The 18866-nt window shown below is 30.6% G+C and overlaps 5 protein-coding genes across 21 annotated transcripts; 3 read left to right on the top strand and 2 right to left on the bottom strand.

Annotated features, from left to right (window-relative positions):
* Nucleotides 1-55: 55 nt before the first annotated feature.
* Nucleotides 56-1532, bottom strand: FRG1 (FSHD region gene 1). The gene is made up of 5 exons (XM_031994095.2): nt 1126-1532; nt 977-1053; nt 607-899; nt 335-534; nt 56-270 (listed from the first exon to the last, which is right to left on the bottom strand). Exons 1-5 carry the CDS (start codon nt 1182-1184, stop codon nt 123-125), a joined length of 777 nt encoding a protein of 258 aa, XP_031849955.1. The 5' UTR covers nt 1185-1532; the 3' UTR covers nt 56-122.
* Nucleotides 1533-1663: 131 nt separating this feature from the next.
* On the bottom strand, nt 1664-9411 carry Shc (SHC-adaptor protein). Of its 8 annotated transcripts, XM_031994086.2 has the most exons (12): nt 9165-9261; nt 5487-5543; nt 4792-4917; nt 4614-4684; nt 4470-4530; nt 4214-4387; nt 3957-4120; nt 3642-3874; nt 3395-3544; nt 3169-3296; nt 2985-3095; nt 1664-2897 (listed from the first exon to the last, which is right to left on the bottom strand). In XM_031994086.2, exons 3-12 carry the CDS (start codon nt 4888-4890, stop codon nt 2763-2765), a joined length of 1326 nt encoding a protein of 441 aa, XP_031849946.1. In that variant the 5' UTR covers nt 4891-4917; nt 5487-5543; nt 9165-9261; the 3' UTR covers nt 1664-2762. The 8 variants fall into 8 exon arrangements, with proteins under 8 accessions (XP_031849946.1, XP_031849948.1, XP_031849944.1 ...); XM_031994088.2 differs by lacking the exons at nt 5487-5543; nt 9165-9261 and adding an exon at nt 9303-9411; XM_031994084.2 differs by lacking the exon at nt 5487-5543 and having other exon boundaries at nt 9165-9296.
* On the top strand, nt 6196-8664 carry mus81 (mus81 structure-specific endonuclease subunit). 2 transcript variants are annotated; one of them, XM_076366477.1, is made up of 8 exons: nt 6196-6564; nt 6664-6769; nt 6841-6961; nt 7034-7528; nt 7592-7805; nt 7896-8108; nt 8184-8297; nt 8370-8664. In XM_076366477.1, exons 1-8 carry the CDS (start codon nt 6196-6198, stop codon nt 8613-8615), a joined length of 1878 nt encoding a protein of 625 aa, XP_076222592.1. In that variant the 3' UTR covers nt 8616-8664. The 2 variants fall into 2 exon arrangements, with proteins under 2 accessions (XP_076222592.1, XP_076222591.1); XM_076366476.1 differs by having other exon boundaries at nt 7034-7805.
* TfIIS (RNA polymerase II elongation factor) lies at nt 9360-12506 on the top strand. Of its 6 annotated transcripts, none has more exons than XM_031994091.2 (4): nt 9360-9600; nt 10280-10457; nt 10540-10892; nt 10976-12506. In XM_031994091.2, the coding sequence occupies exons 2-4, from the start codon at nt 10364-10366 to the stop codon at nt 11309-11311; spliced, it is 783 nt and encodes a 260-aa protein (XP_031849951.1). In that variant the 5' UTR covers nt 9360-9600; nt 10280-10363; the 3' UTR covers nt 11312-12506. The 6 variants fall into 6 exon arrangements, with proteins under 6 accessions (XP_031849951.1, XP_031849949.1, XP_031849954.1 ...); XM_031994089.2 differs by having other exon boundaries at nt 9361-9592; XM_031994094.2 differs by lacking the exon at nt 9360-9600 and adding an exon at nt 9619-9784.
* Nucleotides 12507-13805: 1299 nt separating this feature from the next.
* On the top strand, nt 13806-18825 carry Rubicon (run domain Beclin-1-interacting and cysteine-rich domain-containing protein rubicon). Of its 4 annotated transcripts, XM_031994044.2 has the most exons (10): nt 13806-14587; nt 14699-14719; nt 14928-15079; nt 15188-15371; nt 15447-17035; nt 17115-17297; nt 17383-17565; nt 17633-17786; nt 17852-18058; nt 18350-18825. In XM_031994044.2, exons 1-9 carry the CDS (start codon nt 14408-14410, stop codon nt 18050-18052), a joined length of 2847 nt encoding a protein of 948 aa, XP_031849904.2. In that variant the 5' UTR covers nt 13806-14407; the 3' UTR covers nt 18053-18058; nt 18350-18825. The 4 variants fall into 4 exon arrangements, with proteins under 4 accessions (XP_031849904.2, XP_031849903.2, XP_031849906.2 ...); XM_031994043.2 differs by lacking the exon at nt 18350-18825 and having other exon boundaries at nt 17852-18343; XM_031994046.2 differs by lacking the exons at nt 14699-14719; nt 18350-18825 and having other exon boundaries at nt 17852-18343.
* Nucleotides 18826-18866: the final 41 nt, after the last annotated feature.

Raw genomic sequence — 18866 nt, 5'->3', positions numbered from 1 at the left:
AAAATTCTAATAGATAAAATAGATAAATACATACATTTTGGAAATCAAGAATTTTTATTACAATTACATTAATTAAAATTTAAAAATTCACTTAAAACGCATACAACATTAGTATTCCTAAATTATTTACAGTATCGATCCGCTTTCATTTTACTTCTTCTATCCAAAAGAGTTTCATGTAAATTTCCATCACGCTTAGCTTTTTCTAATTCTGTATGATCTGCTTTGCTTATTCTTAGCTTTTTATCCTGAAATTTCTGGAACTTCCTCCTAAAAAGGAAATAATTACATTAGCAACTCATAAAAAATTTACAATTAATTTTGTTTCACTTACACATAATTTACTTCAACATCCTGTAAAGAACCTTGTTCTTCCTTTGGAATATCTTTATTTGGATCTTGAGTTTTCTGAATTATACTTCTTATAGTACAAAACTCTGAAGGTCCAGCAATTTTGTTTTGACAAACAATGTCATCTTCTTCTGTAAGCGATATGAAACAATTATTGCTATTTAATATAGCAAGTTTATTATCCTGAAAACAAAATAAATAAAATTTAATTGCACATTATAATATCTTTTGTTACATAAGTGTTCATTAAAATACTTGAAAAATTGGTTCCCATTGTTCAATCATGCCCACTGCATCGCTTCTTCCAATAACAATCCCATTCTTATCAACACCCAGATATTTTCCATAACCAGACTTCAGTGCGACTTTTGTTTCGCTTACTGGAAATGCTGTCAGAATTTCTTCTGGAGAAGGTCCTTCGCCTTCGTTATGAGGAGCACCTAAAGTAAATAACCCATTATCTAAAGCTTTCATATAGGTGTTACTTCCAAATTCAATTGCTACTGTTCCTGTCACTTCTGACACTTGTGTAGCTCTCCACCATCCACCTAAAATTCAACCACAATAAAGTAGTTTGTAGTGGATTAAATAACATTGTAAATAATATTATAATTTATCCAAATACCATGAATTACAGTGTCTTTGTTATCAGTAGTAATAACATGTTCTCTCTCTTGTTTTTTAGATTTACGCTTTTTCGATCTATAAAATGTAAAAGAAAAATTACGATAAGAAAACATTAGTAAACCATGTAGTTGAGAGGTTAACTAGTACCTTATTTTTTCACCTTTCAACACCAATTTTCCCGTTTTCACTTTATCGTATTCTGACATTGTCACACACGAATATTAACTTTGTTAATTTATTTATTTTCTTACTAATTTAAATGTCTTTATTTTTAACAACAGTACTGTAATTACTGTTTTAAATTATTGTGTAACATGAATGGAATTCCAGTATGTAAATAATAACAGTACCATTTAATTACTTATTATTAACAAATACTGATATCACAATAAATACGTATTTGCGCATGTAATTCTAATTCTGAATTAAAAGGTATTTATGAATTAGTTTGTAATAAAAACAATAATAGGTTTAATATATTGCCGAATATAACATAATACTTGTTGGTACCATCATGGACAAGTGGCGCTAGCGAGACTATTAATGCTTACTTAGTAAATATAGTTTTTTTAATAAAGAAATGTAGTCTATTTAGTGGGAAAATACAATAAGTATTTTAGGAAACAACATAAGGGATACAATACTTGGAATGGAATATATTTTTTTAAAGAGAAAATAACGTAAATATGAAACATGTTCAATCTATTAAAGATTAAAATTACAAGTGGTAAATGTTTTACAAATGTCAAATGAAAATAATATATAACAAGAAACATACAAAATTCGTAAAAATATATATCTTTGCATATTAATTCGAATGATTGTAGAATAAGACCTATAACATGAAATTAATAAAGTCACAAAAGTGTTCCTTATGAAATTCATGATCTATATGATACAAATTACATACAAATTTAAAGATATTGTTCTATTTTACTCGGTGAAGTGAATTATCATTTGAGATTGTGGCACATTTTGAGATGTATTAATAGTACATATAAAAATCTATCTTCAGATTTGTATGTACATGAAAATGAATGGCATAATCGTATATTGTATATAATTAATCAAACAATATAATATTTGGTATAGTATTGAATTATATTAAATAATTTATTTTGCCAAATTTAAAAAAATTTATCTAATTTAAGTTTCACGAAAAGTTCTTACTTTTAAATACTTCGATGATACTAAAAGTGTTTATATTTATAAAATATTTTCATATTACAATAGAATAGATTTACAGAAAAATTATTGAAATTTGTATAACATCAAAATTAATAAATAAAGCATGGAAAATAATATGAAAGCTATCTTCTTTTTAATTATATCACTTGCAGATATAATTCTTTATCAAAACAATTGATACATTTAGATATTTTCTGCATCCAATGTGCCAATTTTCATAAACAGTAATAATTTAAAAAATTATGAATATAATCTCCTTTTGTGCATTTTGACATCATTATTATTAATAGTAAGGTGACATTTATTAAATCTTTTTATTTGTAAGATATTAACATCTCTTCATTTTATAGTAAGAATATAGAGGAAAACTTGATAAACTACACTTTAGCATAGTTACAATTTGAAAGTAAAAATACTGATAGCCTAAAATCTTCAGTATATCTGTTCTTTATATCGATTGACGGATCTTTTTTAATTATTACTGAAAGCATCGTACGAGGCAACGATATTCTTTTATATTAAGTGTTAATGCAATCATGAGATATCAAATATGAATAGTACCTATTCTTTTGGACACTAGTATAATTCTGTACAAATTAATTATTTGTACGTCTAGGAATTGGATGACGAAGTACTAAAACGCTGTCCGCTGATATAATTGGTAATACATTGTCACAGTGATGATTAACTAAATGACTTACACTATCAAAAACCCGATCTTTTGTGCGAACCTAAAAATGAAAATTAATTAAAGATTCTATTCCATAAAAAAGAAATCTTTTATATTAACAATATATCCATTTTTCCAAAATACTTACAACACCTTCTGGATCAATTAACAATAAATGTTTTGGTGTTCCATTATTCATACCGGTCAGAACATATTGGCCCGGTGAACCTTGAGATTCACGAACCAGAAAATCGCCATCCTATTGAAATAATATAATACGTTTATTAAATTGAAAATAACATTTTTTGTATATTAACTTTCATTGTCCTTACTCGTGTAAGCATAGACTCTGCTTCAGCGCGACTAACGCTGCCGTGAAACCATATTTCTTGCTTTAGTTGTTGCTTTTGAGAATGTGGACTTAATCTATTCATATCTGAGATTGCAGAACTAAATGGTTCTAAAAAGTTATACATAATAATGTAAAGATTTAAAGATTTTTGTTATACTTATTTAACAAGGAGAAAAAAACAACCGTAATAAATAAATATTACTTACGCATATCAAATACATCGAAAAGTGATGTTTGATCACGATGGCTTTCTCTGTTTGCTGCTATTACACTGTCATTTACGTAATTATGTTCTGGAGGCATATTGAAATTTGCAGTGGTACCATCAGAATTTAAATCAATTAAATTACCAGTCTCTAAAAAAATAAAATTTATTTTGAACGTATGAAATTATAAGTTACAATACAATTACTGTTTACTAATATTATAACAAAAGCTATAAGTAATTTTTACCTGCCCACTGCTGATGTCTGTCAGAATTGGAAGAAAATGAGTCATGCAGAACAGAATTTTGTGCATTGCTTCGTGTTACATGATTTTGTCCAGAATGATGTTTTAAATTGGGTAACGTTGATGCTGCAGTTGGTAAAGGTGGTACTGGTGGAGGTCCTATATCGGGTGGTACCTTGCCTGGAAGATCATTATAATAATCTCTGTCTGCTTCCCGCATACCATTCAACATAGGGCTGTAAGAAAAAGAGTATTAGGCAAAAAGTTAAATTTACAATAATAGGTTGCTTAAAAATATGAAATAACGATTGTAATTACTGTAATGAAGCTGGTTTTGTAAGAAATTCTTTAAATCGTAATTCAAAGGCTTGCCCAATAGTGGATATAACATCTTGTGCTAATCCACCTCCACATTCTAATACGTAACAAGCACGCCACTCTTGCATATTCTTTGCAACGTATGCAACAAAGTCCAATATTTCCTACTCAAATTTCATAATTACTTTATACTTTAAAACTGTATAAGATATGTAAAAAACAGAATTAAACACGGGACAATATAAAATATAACTTACCGTATCTCCACCAGAGGCAAAAGATATTCGCGGCATTTCATGCTTGGCAATGGTATGTCCAGTTTCTATATTGGTTAAGGCTAAACTGCAACTGCTAATAGTTAAATTTATAGTAGCACCTGTATGCTCCATGCGAGGCTTGTCTGCTATTGCCTTAAGCACTTTCTTATCCACCTAAACAATGCATATTAATACTTTTCATTGAAAATACAAACAGCGCTGTAAGCATAACATTTTGATCTGTTTAAGTAAATACCCTTCTTTTCTTATCTGCAGATTTTAATCCTGCTGCTTCACAAACTCTATTTATACATTCTCTAGAACAATAAAATATTATTATAAAGCAACTAAAGAAAATGTATGTATAATAAAAAAAACAAAAAAATATTAAAAAACTTACTTGGCAACACAAGATCTTGTTTCGAAGTCTAAGCTTTTCATGGACGTGTACACTTCAAGACATCCTATGTACTAAAATTCATTAAATATGTATTACAAGTTGCAAGATTGAATTTTTGGAAATTTAGATTGAAAAGTATCAAAGTATTACATCTCATTAAAAAAGATAAGATACTTACCTTCACTGTGTAAGTAATTCCTTCTTTACTGACTAAATGATCAGGGTGTAACCAACCTCTGGCTGGTTTACTTATAAAACTGCTACTTCCAGTTGCCATTTCTAAATTCTATCCACACATATATGACTGCAACAAATTATTACAGGAAAAATTTCAACTCATGTTCCTTTACACAAAATATTAAACTAATTATATTACGCATTTCATGTACACCCTATATTTCTAATGTAAACTATGTACATACGTGAGAACAACAATACCAGATTTTCTTTTTGTAAAATAGTTACAAATTCTTAACTGTGCCGATATGTTGTTACATTTCGTAGATGTGTTTAATAAATTTTAGTAACTGTCATTTATTATGTAACGTCAATAATATTATTTAATTGTATACTTCAACAAAAAAAAGAAACATCCGTAACAATAAAGAAACGTTAATGATTGAAGCACTGTCAATTGAGAAAGATACATTTGATTACTGGACGCATGATTTACCAGGAAATGAGATCATACCTCACAGACAATTATTGGGATCATATATCCGCAGTCCATTTACGCTTGCTCGACTTATTCATCATTTTCCAGATATTCTTTATTTATTTTTTTATTTAAGACGTTATTACCAGAATTGCGCGTTTAACTTCATTTTCAGCTACACTACAAACATTGACCGTCTTATGGAATTCCATACATACCAAACGCAAACTATCGATAATTTAATTGTGTTCCCTTTTTCACCGACTGTACAGCGCCTGGAAACGATTCTTGTTGGAGGAAGTAAATAATTTATAAGTAGATGAGATTTATCCCGTTAATGATTTAAGATTCTTTTCAGCATAATATAACTATAGCTGTTAACTGTGTTTGATATTACATGTATCTCAAAATACAGAAGAAGATTATAAACTTCAAATTCAAAGTGGAATAAATATAAGTGGTCTATACTTAGTGTTAGTAATATTTTTCTTTTTAGAGAAACATGAATTGTCTTTTTCTACAAAAATTGTTGAATATTCTACAATACGTGTATTTTATACCACGTTCATAGTAAAAGGCCAGTTAAGAAATCGTTTATAAATTGATCTATGCATTTAGATACTAATTATTAAAATCATTTATACTAAAAAATATAGGCTTAAGATCCGTGCGATGTATTGTTTTGCCTAAAGTTCTGAAATACCGACACCGTCAAAAATACCCTAGTACACTAGTGAATTCTACCTGAATGGAACAGCTGACTAGTAAACTGTCCACGCGAGATGTTTGTCGAGTATATATCTGTGTTTTTCAATCAAAATTTATAAAATTTTGTTATGAAATTTAATATATTATTAATGAGTGCAGTATCACTCATAAGATGAGAAACAATTAATGTATATTATAGTATAAGAAAGGTTATTGAACATGAAAAGAGTGAAGCTTAAATTGAAAAAACCAAACCCCTTGTTTGAACTTTGGTTAAAAGAATGGCGGGAAGAGGCTGCATCCAGAAATTCTGATTTGCAATACCATTTTTCGAAAGCATTAGTTACATTGAAAAAATATCCCTTGCCGTTAAAATCTGGAAAAGATTGTATAATATTGAAACATTTCGGTAAAAAACTATGTTCTATGTTAGATAAAAAACTCGAAAAATATAAAGCTGAAAATGGGGATTTGATGAGTACTGATAACTTTATTTGTGAACATTGTAAAAATACAAGAGAACGTGTATATAAAAGAAAACATAAATTACAAGAAATTTCAATAAGCGTGGATTATGCATACAAAGAGGTAAGAATGTATAAAATCTAATTTTAATAATGCTTATAAAAATATCAATTTGAAAAAAGATTGAATTTAAAATCAGCCTAATTCAATTTTTTTTTTTAGACAGCACTAACAGTGTTTAATGGATATAATATATTATCATGGAACTCAGAAAACTATGCAGCTTTATTCATTTTGTATAAGACAGCACAAGATTTTGATTCTTTAGGTATTATATAAGCAAAGTTATTATTTTGTGTTATTATTGTTAGTCTGCTATGATTATAAACATTTTATTAGGATTTACTATTGAAGAAGATCTGTTATTTGAAATGAAATATTTATGTGGTCATGCATCCAAAGATTCAATTTTAAAATTATTTGATAATGGTTTAGTGTCCATGATAGGTGCACCAATAAGGTAATCAATAACAAATAAAAGTTATTGTATTAAAATTGTATGACACTACTAATCTTATAATAACTTATACAGGTACACTCTTACTCAAGAAGGTGTAAGCATAGCAAAAAAAGTATGTGAAATTACCAACACAAATATAAAATTAATTAATTCTTCTGACGCTTTAAATAAAATTGAAACATGTTTGAAGGCATTATTTTCATGTAAATCTCCAATAAATCCAGACGAAAAGAGTTGTAACAATAAAGATACAAATGCACAACCGCTTAAAGAGTGTCAAAATATTGGTAATAATTTAATCGAATCTTCGCAAAGTCAAAAGTGTCAACTGTCACAACCTACTGAAAATAGAAAAAATAAAGTGCAATGTAGTCAGTATTCTATGCAAGAAAAGTTTGATGAAGATAATCTTGTAGAAAAATGTAGAAAAGCAAAGAATGTTAATAAAGATGAATCAAGTAAACAGAGTAGTAAAACTGATACTACCGATCATTTACAAAAAAAGATATATTTAGAATGTAACAAATTTGATATAATATTGTTAGTGGATACACAGGAAACTTGTGGGTATGTATCATTCTATCTATTATTTGTATTACTGATAATCTTTAAAAAAAGAGTACATTTTAGTGGAAAAACGAATCCTCAGCATGATGCTACAATTGTAGAGTTAAGGCAATTCGGAGTATTATTTGAAGTGCGTCATTTAAAAGTTGGTGACTTTGCATGGATTGCTAGATCTAGGGAAACAAATAATGAATTGATTCTGCCATATATAGTAGAAAGAAAAAGAATAGATGATTTAAGTGCTAGTATTACAGATGGGAGATTTTATGAACAGAAGGTAATACAATAGTTAAATGTTTCAATTATTTTATATTTAAGATTCATCATTTGTTCTTATTTAGTTATAAAAAAAAACTATTTCATATAGTTTCGACTGAAGCAGTCTGGGATTGAAAATCTTATGTATATAATTGAGGAATATGAAAAAGGTCAAAGATTACCAATACCACATTCATCGCTGATGCAAGCTTCTATAAATACTTTAATACAAGATGGATTTTCAATAAAATATACTAAGAATCATAAAGATTCTATGTTTTATTTATCATTGTTAACTAGAATTTTAAATGACGTTTTCAGAGTATGTAGCCTTTTTTTATTGCTATTAAGGAAAACTATTGATACATTACATTAAACGATATTATTGTTATTGTAGGAAAAGAATTTGATGGGGTGCAAAAAAGAAAATCTTGTTCAAACAGATGTTTTAAACAATACTGTTAATCTAATGGAATTTGAAGAATTTAATAAAGCAGCGTCAAAGCAAAAAGTATATAAGAAAATTATATTCATTTAACGAGCCTAAGTATCATTTATATCAATAAGTGTTTTCTTTTTTTAGGTTTTTAATGTGACTCAAATGTTTGTTCGCCAACTATTACAACTAAAAGGAATGTCTATAGATAAAGCTTTGGCAATTGTGGAACGTTATCCTACACCAAAAGTATTGGTTGAGGCTTTTCAACAATCCAATTGTAATGGAGAATTATTGCTATCCAATATTGAATTTGGGAACAAAAAGCGTCTCATAGGATCAGTAATTAGTAAAACAATTTATCAATTATATATAAACAAAATTTTAAATTGATTAATTACTATTTTTATACGTGCATGTAAAGAATAAATATTACCACATTATTCTAATAATTTCTAATACTTAAATTTCATTTTACTCTTTTAAGATATACCATAATATGATTCATATCACGAACCATTATAGAGAAAATAGAAAAAAGAAAAAACATATAAATCACTATATTCTACTTTAGACATATCATTTAGAATTATATTTATAAATTTTGCCTTGATTAAAAAATAATTAGTAGAACTGTCATATTTAATGCATTACAATGCACAACTGTAAGTCAACATTTTTTATTATATTGAAAGAAACTATTCATTTACGTGAATTATCAAATAGATCAGAAAAACAATGGTAAATATGTTCAATACTTTGAAATCTCATTGGCACGTTTTACTGCGTGAACCTTAGAGTAACAGATATCTTTACTTAATAATGCTTCAGCAAATTATGATTATATATTAAAAAGAATAATATCTCAATTGTATTGTACATTTATTTAATAACTTGGCCGTACGTTGTAAATAAATTAATTATGGAAAGTTCAAAACATACGTAGAATGACGTAAACAAGAACACTTTGGACCAAGAACTATCAATGCGGGCATCCTTGTAGCAGTCATAATATTTTATTTCTATTCACTTTGTTTTTTAACTGAACATGTCTTCGAAACATGTCACTAGAATACTTACGAGGAAAAATTCTAGATTTCGTACCCCCTCGCGGCAAATATAGAAAGCGTTGCAACACGCGACTAGCAAAACTTGAACGCGCTATGAGTTGCCTACCCAGTATCGAACTCTGCATCGCAAGTCACGGTTACAAACGTACCTCGGGAGTTTGTTGTTCGCTTCCTTAGTGTATCGTATGTGTTTATATTGGTTTTTTGTGTAAAACCTGCCGAATTTTTACGATGAGTGCTGAGGAGGAGGTGCTACGAATTCAAAAGAAATTGAACAAGATGTCAAGCGGTGACGGGACGGTGAGTAAGTGAGTAAAATAAAGATAGTTGTGTTTCGCTCAACAGATTCGACCCTGCTCATCAAGAACGAAAGTTAATTTTCGTGATAAAATGCGATTACCGAAATATTATTTGCTCGTGCCGCATACACAACCTACTACCCGAACCAAATTATTACGTTTCAGACGATAATATTCATGAGTGCGAATTTCAGTGAGTTCTCAGTGTTTGTATTATCTAAGGCGGTCAACGTATTACGGAACTTGAATATCTAGTATTCTAATTTTAACTTAATAAAGCGTTCGCTAAGGTTAAATCGTGCTTTTGTTGTAAAATTTATTGAAGCATGTGTTGTACATTTAGTTACATAGTTTCAAGTTAAGTCACTTATGAAGACTGCAATAGTGTGGATCCGATATCTAAAAGTGTTTGTGTGTGTACATCTGTTGGTTGTATTATATATTATCTAACGAAAAATGACTGTCAGGAATGTGAATTATATTATCAAACTGTATAAGTTCGAGCAATGGAAACTTTATATACAGTATATTTAAATAAATAATAAATAATGATTAAGTAAATTAATTAGTGATTATTTAATCGTTAACGTTATAGTATAAAATCTGTATTATAAAATATTTAATGTCTTTCATATAGTCACAGTTTATATTTTTTTTACAACAAAGGAAATAATTACTTTTGTTTCAGGGTCAGGAACAAGCTTTGGATTTACTCAAAGTATTACAAAAGCTGCCTGTTGATTTAGAACTTTTGACTAAAACTCGTATTGGAATGACCGTAAATGCATTGAGAAAATCGAGTAGGGATGAAGAAGTTATTTCACTCTCCAAAACTCTTATCAAAAATTGGAAAAAATTCTTATCCGGTAAAGAATTATTATTTATGTAGATAAGTATAGCAATAAATTGATGAATTTAAACTCTATGTCAATATTTATGTTTATTTAGGATCGAATAAAGAAAAAGATTCTACTTCTTCGAGCAGTTCAAAGAAGAGAGATGATAAATCAGAGAAAAATAAAGATGATGGAGATCAGAAAAAAGACAAGGATAGCACTGATGGTGATGCCAAAATGAAAGAAGACAAAGCTCATAAAGACATGCAAAGGAAACAATCAACATTCCCTGCTCCTACCACAACAGACGCTGTTAGGCTCAAATGCAGAGAACTATTGGCAGCGGCTTTGCGAGTGGATGGAAAAACAATTGAAGGATGTGCTTCTCCAGAAGAACTAGCTGAGGAGTTAGAGGAAGCAATTTATGCAGAATTCAAAAATACTGATAACAGATACAAAAATAGAGTAGGTATATTTATATTGTTCATGTTTACATGTTTGTGTATGTAAAACAATAACTTAACATTAAAGTACAATTAATTTTTTAGGTGCGAAGCAGGGTAGCAAACTTGCGTGATGCAAAGAATCCCAATCTTCGAACTAACTTTATTGCCGGTGCTATAACACCCGCCCGACTTGCTGTGATGACTGCTGAAGAAATGGCAAGTGACGAGATAAAACAGCTACGAGAACAGTTCAAAAAAGAAGCAATTAACGACGCGCAACTTGCTACTGTGCAAGGAACAAAAACTGATTTATTGAAATGTGGTAAATGCAAGAAACGCAACTGCACTTACAACCAAGTACAAACGCGTTCAGCTGATGAACCTATGACTACTTTCGTGTTATGCAATGAATGCGGGAATCGATGGAAGTTTTGCTAAATAACTTGATTTTTCAAAGTCTTCTTCGAGGAGGAAATGTATTTCGTTCAAAACCTGCCTATTAACATTCGCTAGAGTCAACGAAACAACAGTGAAGATGATATATTACATGAAATTTACAAGACATGGACTGTACATTGATGGTTTGGTGAATTTTTAATTCCTCCACAAATATTCAATTCCTATTGTATATATTAAAATTCTAATCTAATATGTCTCGAACTTAAAGAAGTTTACATCAAACCTGAAAACAAATTCGATTAGTTAGAGGAATTAACTTCAAATCATTAATTAGTGCTCTAAACTCTAAAACGTGTGTGAATGATATTAAAATGAAAATGACTTTTCATTTTACACTGTACAACTTCTGATAGTGTTTTAACCATGGAAAAGTTCTCACTTGTGGGTACAGTTCTGAAATACATACATGTGACTATAATGCAGTAGTTTTGCAACCCTATACATGATGAAAATTAAGACATTACTCCTAAAGATAAGGAGAATTTTTGGTTTTGTAATTAGAAGTCTCGTTTTTATTTAAGCTGTTCAATTTTTTGTTTTACTTGTACAGCTATGAGTTTTGAATATAAAGTAGTGAATTGTAAAAGAAAGGTAAAATTTAAATTCGTTTTGTGCGGAATTTTTAGCACTGAAATAATTAGATCTTATTTTAGTTTCAGTACATGAAACGAAACGAGACGCAGTATATTTTTTACTAGCACTTTTGCTGGTTCATCTGAATGATGTGTGTGTACATCCCTTAATTTTAATATGAGCATTCTATTTGAAAATTTTAATAGCGGAAATGATCCTTTAAAAGGTTATACCGCTTACATCGTGAGAAAACATACAGACTGTGGTAAAAATAATTTGTAAAATTAGCTCCTCAAACAAATGGCGCCGTTCGTTGCAAAACAGTCAAATTGTATGAACTGAATATTAATTTTATATCCTCGTTTTGTGTTAAGATTAACGCATTTGGACTGATGTAATTAGAAAATATTTAAAAAAAGCTCGAATTTTATAAGACATACAATATTTTTGCAAACTGTTTTCATGTTTTATGAAAATCTAATGAATTTGTCGCTACAAACATCGATTCTATGAAGATCATGGTATTTTTCTGCTGCTGGAATTACAACACGTTGAAACGTCTGTATTTCAACAAACGATAAATAAAGATTTAAAAATCAAAGGAAGACATAATAGAGATTTTAATCTAGGCCATTATACGACAATTTTGGCGCTTTGAAACTAGAATCTGAAAGATTCTAGAATACATATCGGTGTAACCGAGCTAAGACAGGACAGGGCAATGAATTTTTTCAGAACAAAAAAAATTGTATCGAAATTACTTAAGTTTTAAGTACGCTATCACAGACGAGGTATAATACTTTATGAGATATTATACCTCGTGTGTGATGGGACAAAATAATAAACATTGAATTGTTCCAGTTGCTGCGACCCTATTCAAGCATATCACCAGCCGGGGTGTTTATCAAAATATTTACAAAATCTCAGTTATACCGGATACATGAAATCTTTAAAGCGGTAAAAATTTCACATTCGATAAACAAGCCGACCATGTTGCGTGTGCAAAAATATGTTTTGTTGTGTTCGGTGCCAAAAACGACACGAGAAGACTTGTGGCGTCCACTTTCCCACCTCTCCGAGAGAGGGCTCAGACTTCGAGCCTTTCTCGCTACTAAGTATCGAAAAAAAATAATTTTTAAAAATCCACTTTCTTGTCCCGGATTGGTGACGCCACATAGTGCGAGACCGCTGAAACTTCTAGCCAAATAGTACCAGATTGTCTCCGTTAGGTGGCGTAACCAAATCAACTATCTCTGTCCTCCTTACTCGCATATATACCTACAATTTGCCTCTCACAGTGTCGTCGGCTTGTCGGTTAAATGTGCACAAGGGCAGGGGGTGACGTTCACTCGTCGCGTTCGGCCCGATTGTACGGCGTTTTAGTTTCGGCACGTTCTTGCTATTATCCGTTTGCTTTCTTTGTCTCGCTGGACCAATAACAAAGACGTGCCGAAACTGATGATAGCCGACAGAGCGGGTTCCAGATGAGGAGAGGCGAGCTGTATTGTATCTGCTGGAAAATAAAGAATTTACAGTTCAAAATCGAATGTTTGTCCTGTCTTTTTTTTTATCTTTGTATCGATCTAATTATGTGCCTTCTATCGACTTTTTCATAAAGCCCCTAGGAGATTTGAATTGTCATCAAGTTGAAAATACATTCTACCAATTTCAAAAAAATATATTAAAATGCATCACGCCTCGAGCACACCACGGTTAAGTCGGATATTATTGGAAATGAAATTTCGATCAAGAATGTATAAATGAAGAATTTGATTCATTTGATTTTTGTAAACACGTGGGTTATTCTGCGTGTCGGCGATGAACGCACAAATTTTGTTTCGCACATAGCTTAACCCATTTTTCCACGAGCATCCTAGAGTGGAACGAAGGGGTTATCGCGCTGGCAGTAGATGTCATCTAATTTAATGTTGCAAATGAGATCATTGCAGTTGATCAACGTGATAATGACAAAATTACTCTATCTGGGCAGTGACTAAATTTCAAATTGAACGCGATAGACGCGCCTCCTTACAGTTGATGCTGTAGCTACAGATGCTTCTAGCAACTTGGATTTTACTGTTCAATTACTTATTTGCGTGTATACATTAATTTCTAACCTAACATCAGTCAGTTGCATTCGTGTTATCCAACGTTCATGCAATACACGCTCTTAAACATTTCTCTAATAACATATGATTCATTACTAAGATTATCTGAGAAAATGATGTTGCGTGGTTCCACGTGCATCAAATGACAGCGTACGTGTTTGAAGTAAACTTGTTTATTATCATGTAATTTTAAAACGGAACACTTCGATGAGGTAACAGGGGATGGGAATCAATGGATATATACAATAGCAGAAAACGATGGTTTTTTGGTACCGTTAGATAATTTTCTTGCGAGCTGCAAACGAAGGCCGATTTCTCTAGAAAGATATCATTCAAAGTATAAGTAAATTGTTGAAGTACAGGTCTGAATCACAGATATTCTCTAACCATCACTATGTGCGAAAACGCCCACATTGAAGAGCAACGGCAACTTTTACAAAGTTTACGGACTACCGTCGAAGGATTATTAGTCGATGGTGTTTTAAACGTGTGGAATGTTTACGGTGGTTTAAATCGACTTCACCATGTAATGGAGCGGATATTTAAACATGGCTGTCGAATATTTAATCGAAATGTAAGATAATATTCTGATTTGTTTACTTTGATATATTGTTACATGCTTAGAATTGTTTATATCGGTTGTAATTAATAATATTTTTTCATTTCCTTTTGCGATCTGAAAAAGTTTTATATCACTATGTACATTGTAAGTATTGAATTACATTATCAGTAGCGTTATTTTATTTTTTCGTTTTTATTCAAGATATTTTGTATACTTTTTTTTTCATAACTGAAATTAGTGTCGCCATACTTTGATAATTGGTAAAACATCAACAACAACAACAACAATGAGAAATATTACTGCACAATGTTGACATTGAACAAAGCCAAAAATAATTGAAATTTTTTATAAGGGAGAACCAGATTGTTGGATTTTTATTCAAGGATTAAATTGGTTACAACCTTCGTTAGCTGTGTCACCTGTTCTATCTGAAGTTGAGGATTACCTTTCAAATTTACCAGCAAGAATAACATCCCAAAAAGATATGTTATGGCTATATAAAAGGTATACATGACAATGAATGAATGTATTAAGATGTAAGAAAGCTTGTATTTCATAATATGATTTAATATATAAATTATACAACATAATTTGAAAATTATTATAATATAGCTTGGAGAGTCATTCGTTATCACATAAGCTTTCCTGGCTTTTATCTGATAAAGAACATTTACTTTCTTGTTTCGAACCATGGGCATTTTTATGTCAAGAAAATTTGGCTGAAGCCACGCTCTTATGTTTAAGAGCAGTTGAACGAAATCAACCGGTTTTATTGACAGAAATTGACCCATTTTTGGTAAGTTACTTAAATGACATTATATATAGTCTATAACAATATTTAGATTTTTTATTTACATATAACTATTTTTAGTTCCTACCTTCTTGGATTTCTCCCAAAACAAGTCCAAAGAGGCATCGACGTTCCTCTTCGTATCCAATTAATTTTTCTACAACAAATTTCAGTGTGGCAAGAGACAGAAACATACACATTGAAAACTGTCAGTTAGAATCACTGAGAATATCAGAAAATGCAACGATTCAACAAGATAATATTAAGCCTGAAGAAAATTATCACAAGGCAGATGTCAAAGAAGTTAATGATATACCTTTAAAAACTTGGAATAGTCTCTCTGCGCTAACTAAAAGCTATACAATTTCAAGTACGAATTCTCCCTCTTCATTAACTGTTGCAGATACTATCTCCCATAAAAGTAATGAATCTCAAACCTCTAAAGTTGAATTATCAAAACTAATTAATGTGAATTATGCTGAATTAAAGCAGTCTACCTCTATTGTTATCGATAATAAATTATCTGTAAGACCTAGAACACCTTTAAGAAAAGCAAAAAGTAGAAATAAGATGAAACAAACGCAAACAATTAAAAAGTCCATTGAGGGATCCGATTCAATAAATAACGATGATTCATTAATAAATACAGTAAAAGAATATCGTATTCCATCCTCATCATCGAACGAAACTGATGAGAACAAACATACAACAGATTCTGCGAAAGTTAATATAGCTCAAAAATCAAGAAGAAAAAATTCTTTTTTACCCGGATCGGCACCCGAATTTAGTGGCCCATGGAGTTTAGAAATCGAAGGTCAGAAGGATATTAGAACACCAAAGAAGAGTTTCATGGAAGATGGTGGAAGTAGTGTTCAACCAATGGCGATAGGATATTTTCCACGTCCGGTAGAAGGTCAAAGTTTGACAAGCTTTCTAGCATCTGCACAATTTTCTAGAGCCAACGCCGAATTGGATAGAGAAAATGCACACTTCAGTGTTTCCGAAGCCATGATAGCTGCCATTGAACAGGTAAAATGCAACAGACAATGGTGTTTTATGGAAGAAGCAATCGAAGAAAGCGATGAGGAAATAAACAGTTTAAAACAAAGAATACGATTACGTCGTCGTCAACGACAAGAGGAGCGAAGCAAAAGAAGAACGTGGAATCGAGATCTATTGAGTGACGGAAAAACGGATACAACTACTACTGATCAAAGTGTTAGCCCTTTGTCGACTTCATCGGATACTCCATCTGAGAATATCTCTACAGACGATGTAGAGGATATAGAAATGAATGATGAACGAAATGCATTGAAACTTAAAAATGCTGGAATTTCAATTTCCATGGCATCTTTGTATTCTGATGCAGATTTGTATCAGTCGTCTCCTTCGCATGGAACGGAATCGACCCTGACTGAAAGCAGTATGTCGGCTGAAGGTGTAGCTTTATCGCTTATTAGTAGGTTTAGTGAAAAACAACTGCCAAGGGCAAGCGAATTACAATGGTTAGTCTCTGAAAAAGATGCACCGCAAAGATTATTACCGTTACCTAAAAGTTGGCCCGTTAGTCCGGATGAAACAGAAAGTTCACAAACGATACCGTTGCGTGGAACCACGGAATGGGCTCCTCCTAGACCACAAATTATTTTCACGCCTCATCCTCCACCAGTGTAAGTTTATAAATTTAAGTAACAATGTTGGCATTATATTAAAGTACATAATCGAATATGAAGGAATTCCTTCGTTTAGGCGGCGCACACTTATAGCCAAACAGAATTACAGATGTGCAGGGTGTGGAATGAAAGTAGCAGTGAAATATGTAAATAAATTTCGTTACTGCGAATATTTAGGTAGATATTTCTGTACTGGTTGTCATACCAATCAAGTGGCATTAATACCAGGGAAAATTTTATCTAAATGGGATTTTAATAGGTACGATAACTTTTTGTTCGTATGATGTATATGATCAGTATAATTCTATGATACCCTTGTAATTGTTCATAATGTGTTCTTTTAGATATCCTGTATCAAATTTTTCGTACAGACTATTAGATCAGATGACCTTAGACCCCTTGTTCCAAGTGAATGATTTAAATCAATCACTTTACAGACGTATAAAGCAATTAGATAGAACGAGATTACTACGTACACAATTATTTTTTTTTAAAGACTTTCTATTCACATGTCGCTTCGCAACAAGGTATGAATTCGGATTACTTGTTGTCGATGTTCAAACAATGTTTAAAAATTTATATTCTCCTTTATAGTGTTCAAGAAATGTTGAAAAAAGAACCAAATTACATAATAAGTGATCCTCACGTGTATTCCATTCAGGATCTAATGCATGTTAAATACGGAATTCTGCCTATAAGATTACAAGAATTAGTTCAAGTTTGCAACATGCATATTATAGGATGCGAGGTAAAACACTTGTTTATATTGACGATGTGAATCGTATTTTTATGACAAGCAAATTTCTATTCTAGTTATGTCAAGCTAGGGGATTTGTATGCGAATCATGTTACTCTAAAGATATTATATTTCCATGGGAATTGTCGAAAGTCAGTAGGTGCGAAATGTGTGGTGCCTGTTTTCATACCGAATGCAAGCAGAAATTTAACAAAACAGACTGCCCGCGATGCGTACGTTTGCACATCAGACGAATATCCAGGGATGAGAAATTTTGACACACGGTAATATCGTCTTATATTGTGCGTTTATTTGTAGAAATTGAATTGATTCTCTAAATAGGAAATTGAACATAAATTATTGATTCCAAAAGGCTATATTTTCTAAAACTAGACATATTTAAGATTCTATTTATTGTATTTATCTTAGATTTATTAGTAAAAATTGTATAATCTCTTCATTTTATTGAAAATTCGATATATTCGTATTTATAGAGCTTTTGAATCTGTAATGTTGAAATCGTTTAAAATTTTTAAGATACAGTATTCCTGTAAGTAAAACCTTATTTATTGCAGTTATACGAACTTCAAATGTAGCAAAGACTGAACAAATGTGATATTTAAATGAAATTATAACTTTATCACTTAAGTATTTTAATACATTTTTGTCATTGTTACGTATTTATTCGTTTAATATTACGTAATGTGTTATTGTGGGAAAAGGAAGATAAAACATGAATTATTGTTTATTTATAAAATTTTAACTGTAAACAGTATAATTTATTTGAATATTGAAAAGTAAAACAATTTGTTATCTATGTTTTTGCATTTAATCTTTATCTGTTTGAATATAAATTTTAATTTAATAATCATCTTTAAATGTAAATAATGTTTTAAATGAATAAAGTCAGAGGAATATTGCGTTTATATTTTTAAAGAATGGAGTAGTCACGAATGCGATGCCTGTTTCTGCGTATAATTAAAAGTATGTATTGTTTATTTATAGAAATTGTTAATATCAACGAAATTTATAATAAAATGTTCGTGAAAAAAAATGGAATTATTGATTTAAAAAAACAGCGAATTATAAAAT

Source organism: Nomia melanderi, chromosome 4, assembly GCF_051020985.1.
Source record: "Nomia melanderi isolate GNS246 chromosome 4, iyNomMela1, whole genome shotgun sequence".
In the NCBI taxonomy this organism is placed as follows: Eukaryota; Metazoa; Arthropoda; class Insecta; order Hymenoptera; family Halictidae; genus Nomia; species Nomia melanderi.
The sequence above is the reverse complement of the archived record's forward strand: the minus strand, read 5'-3'. Positions and strand labels throughout refer to the sequence as shown.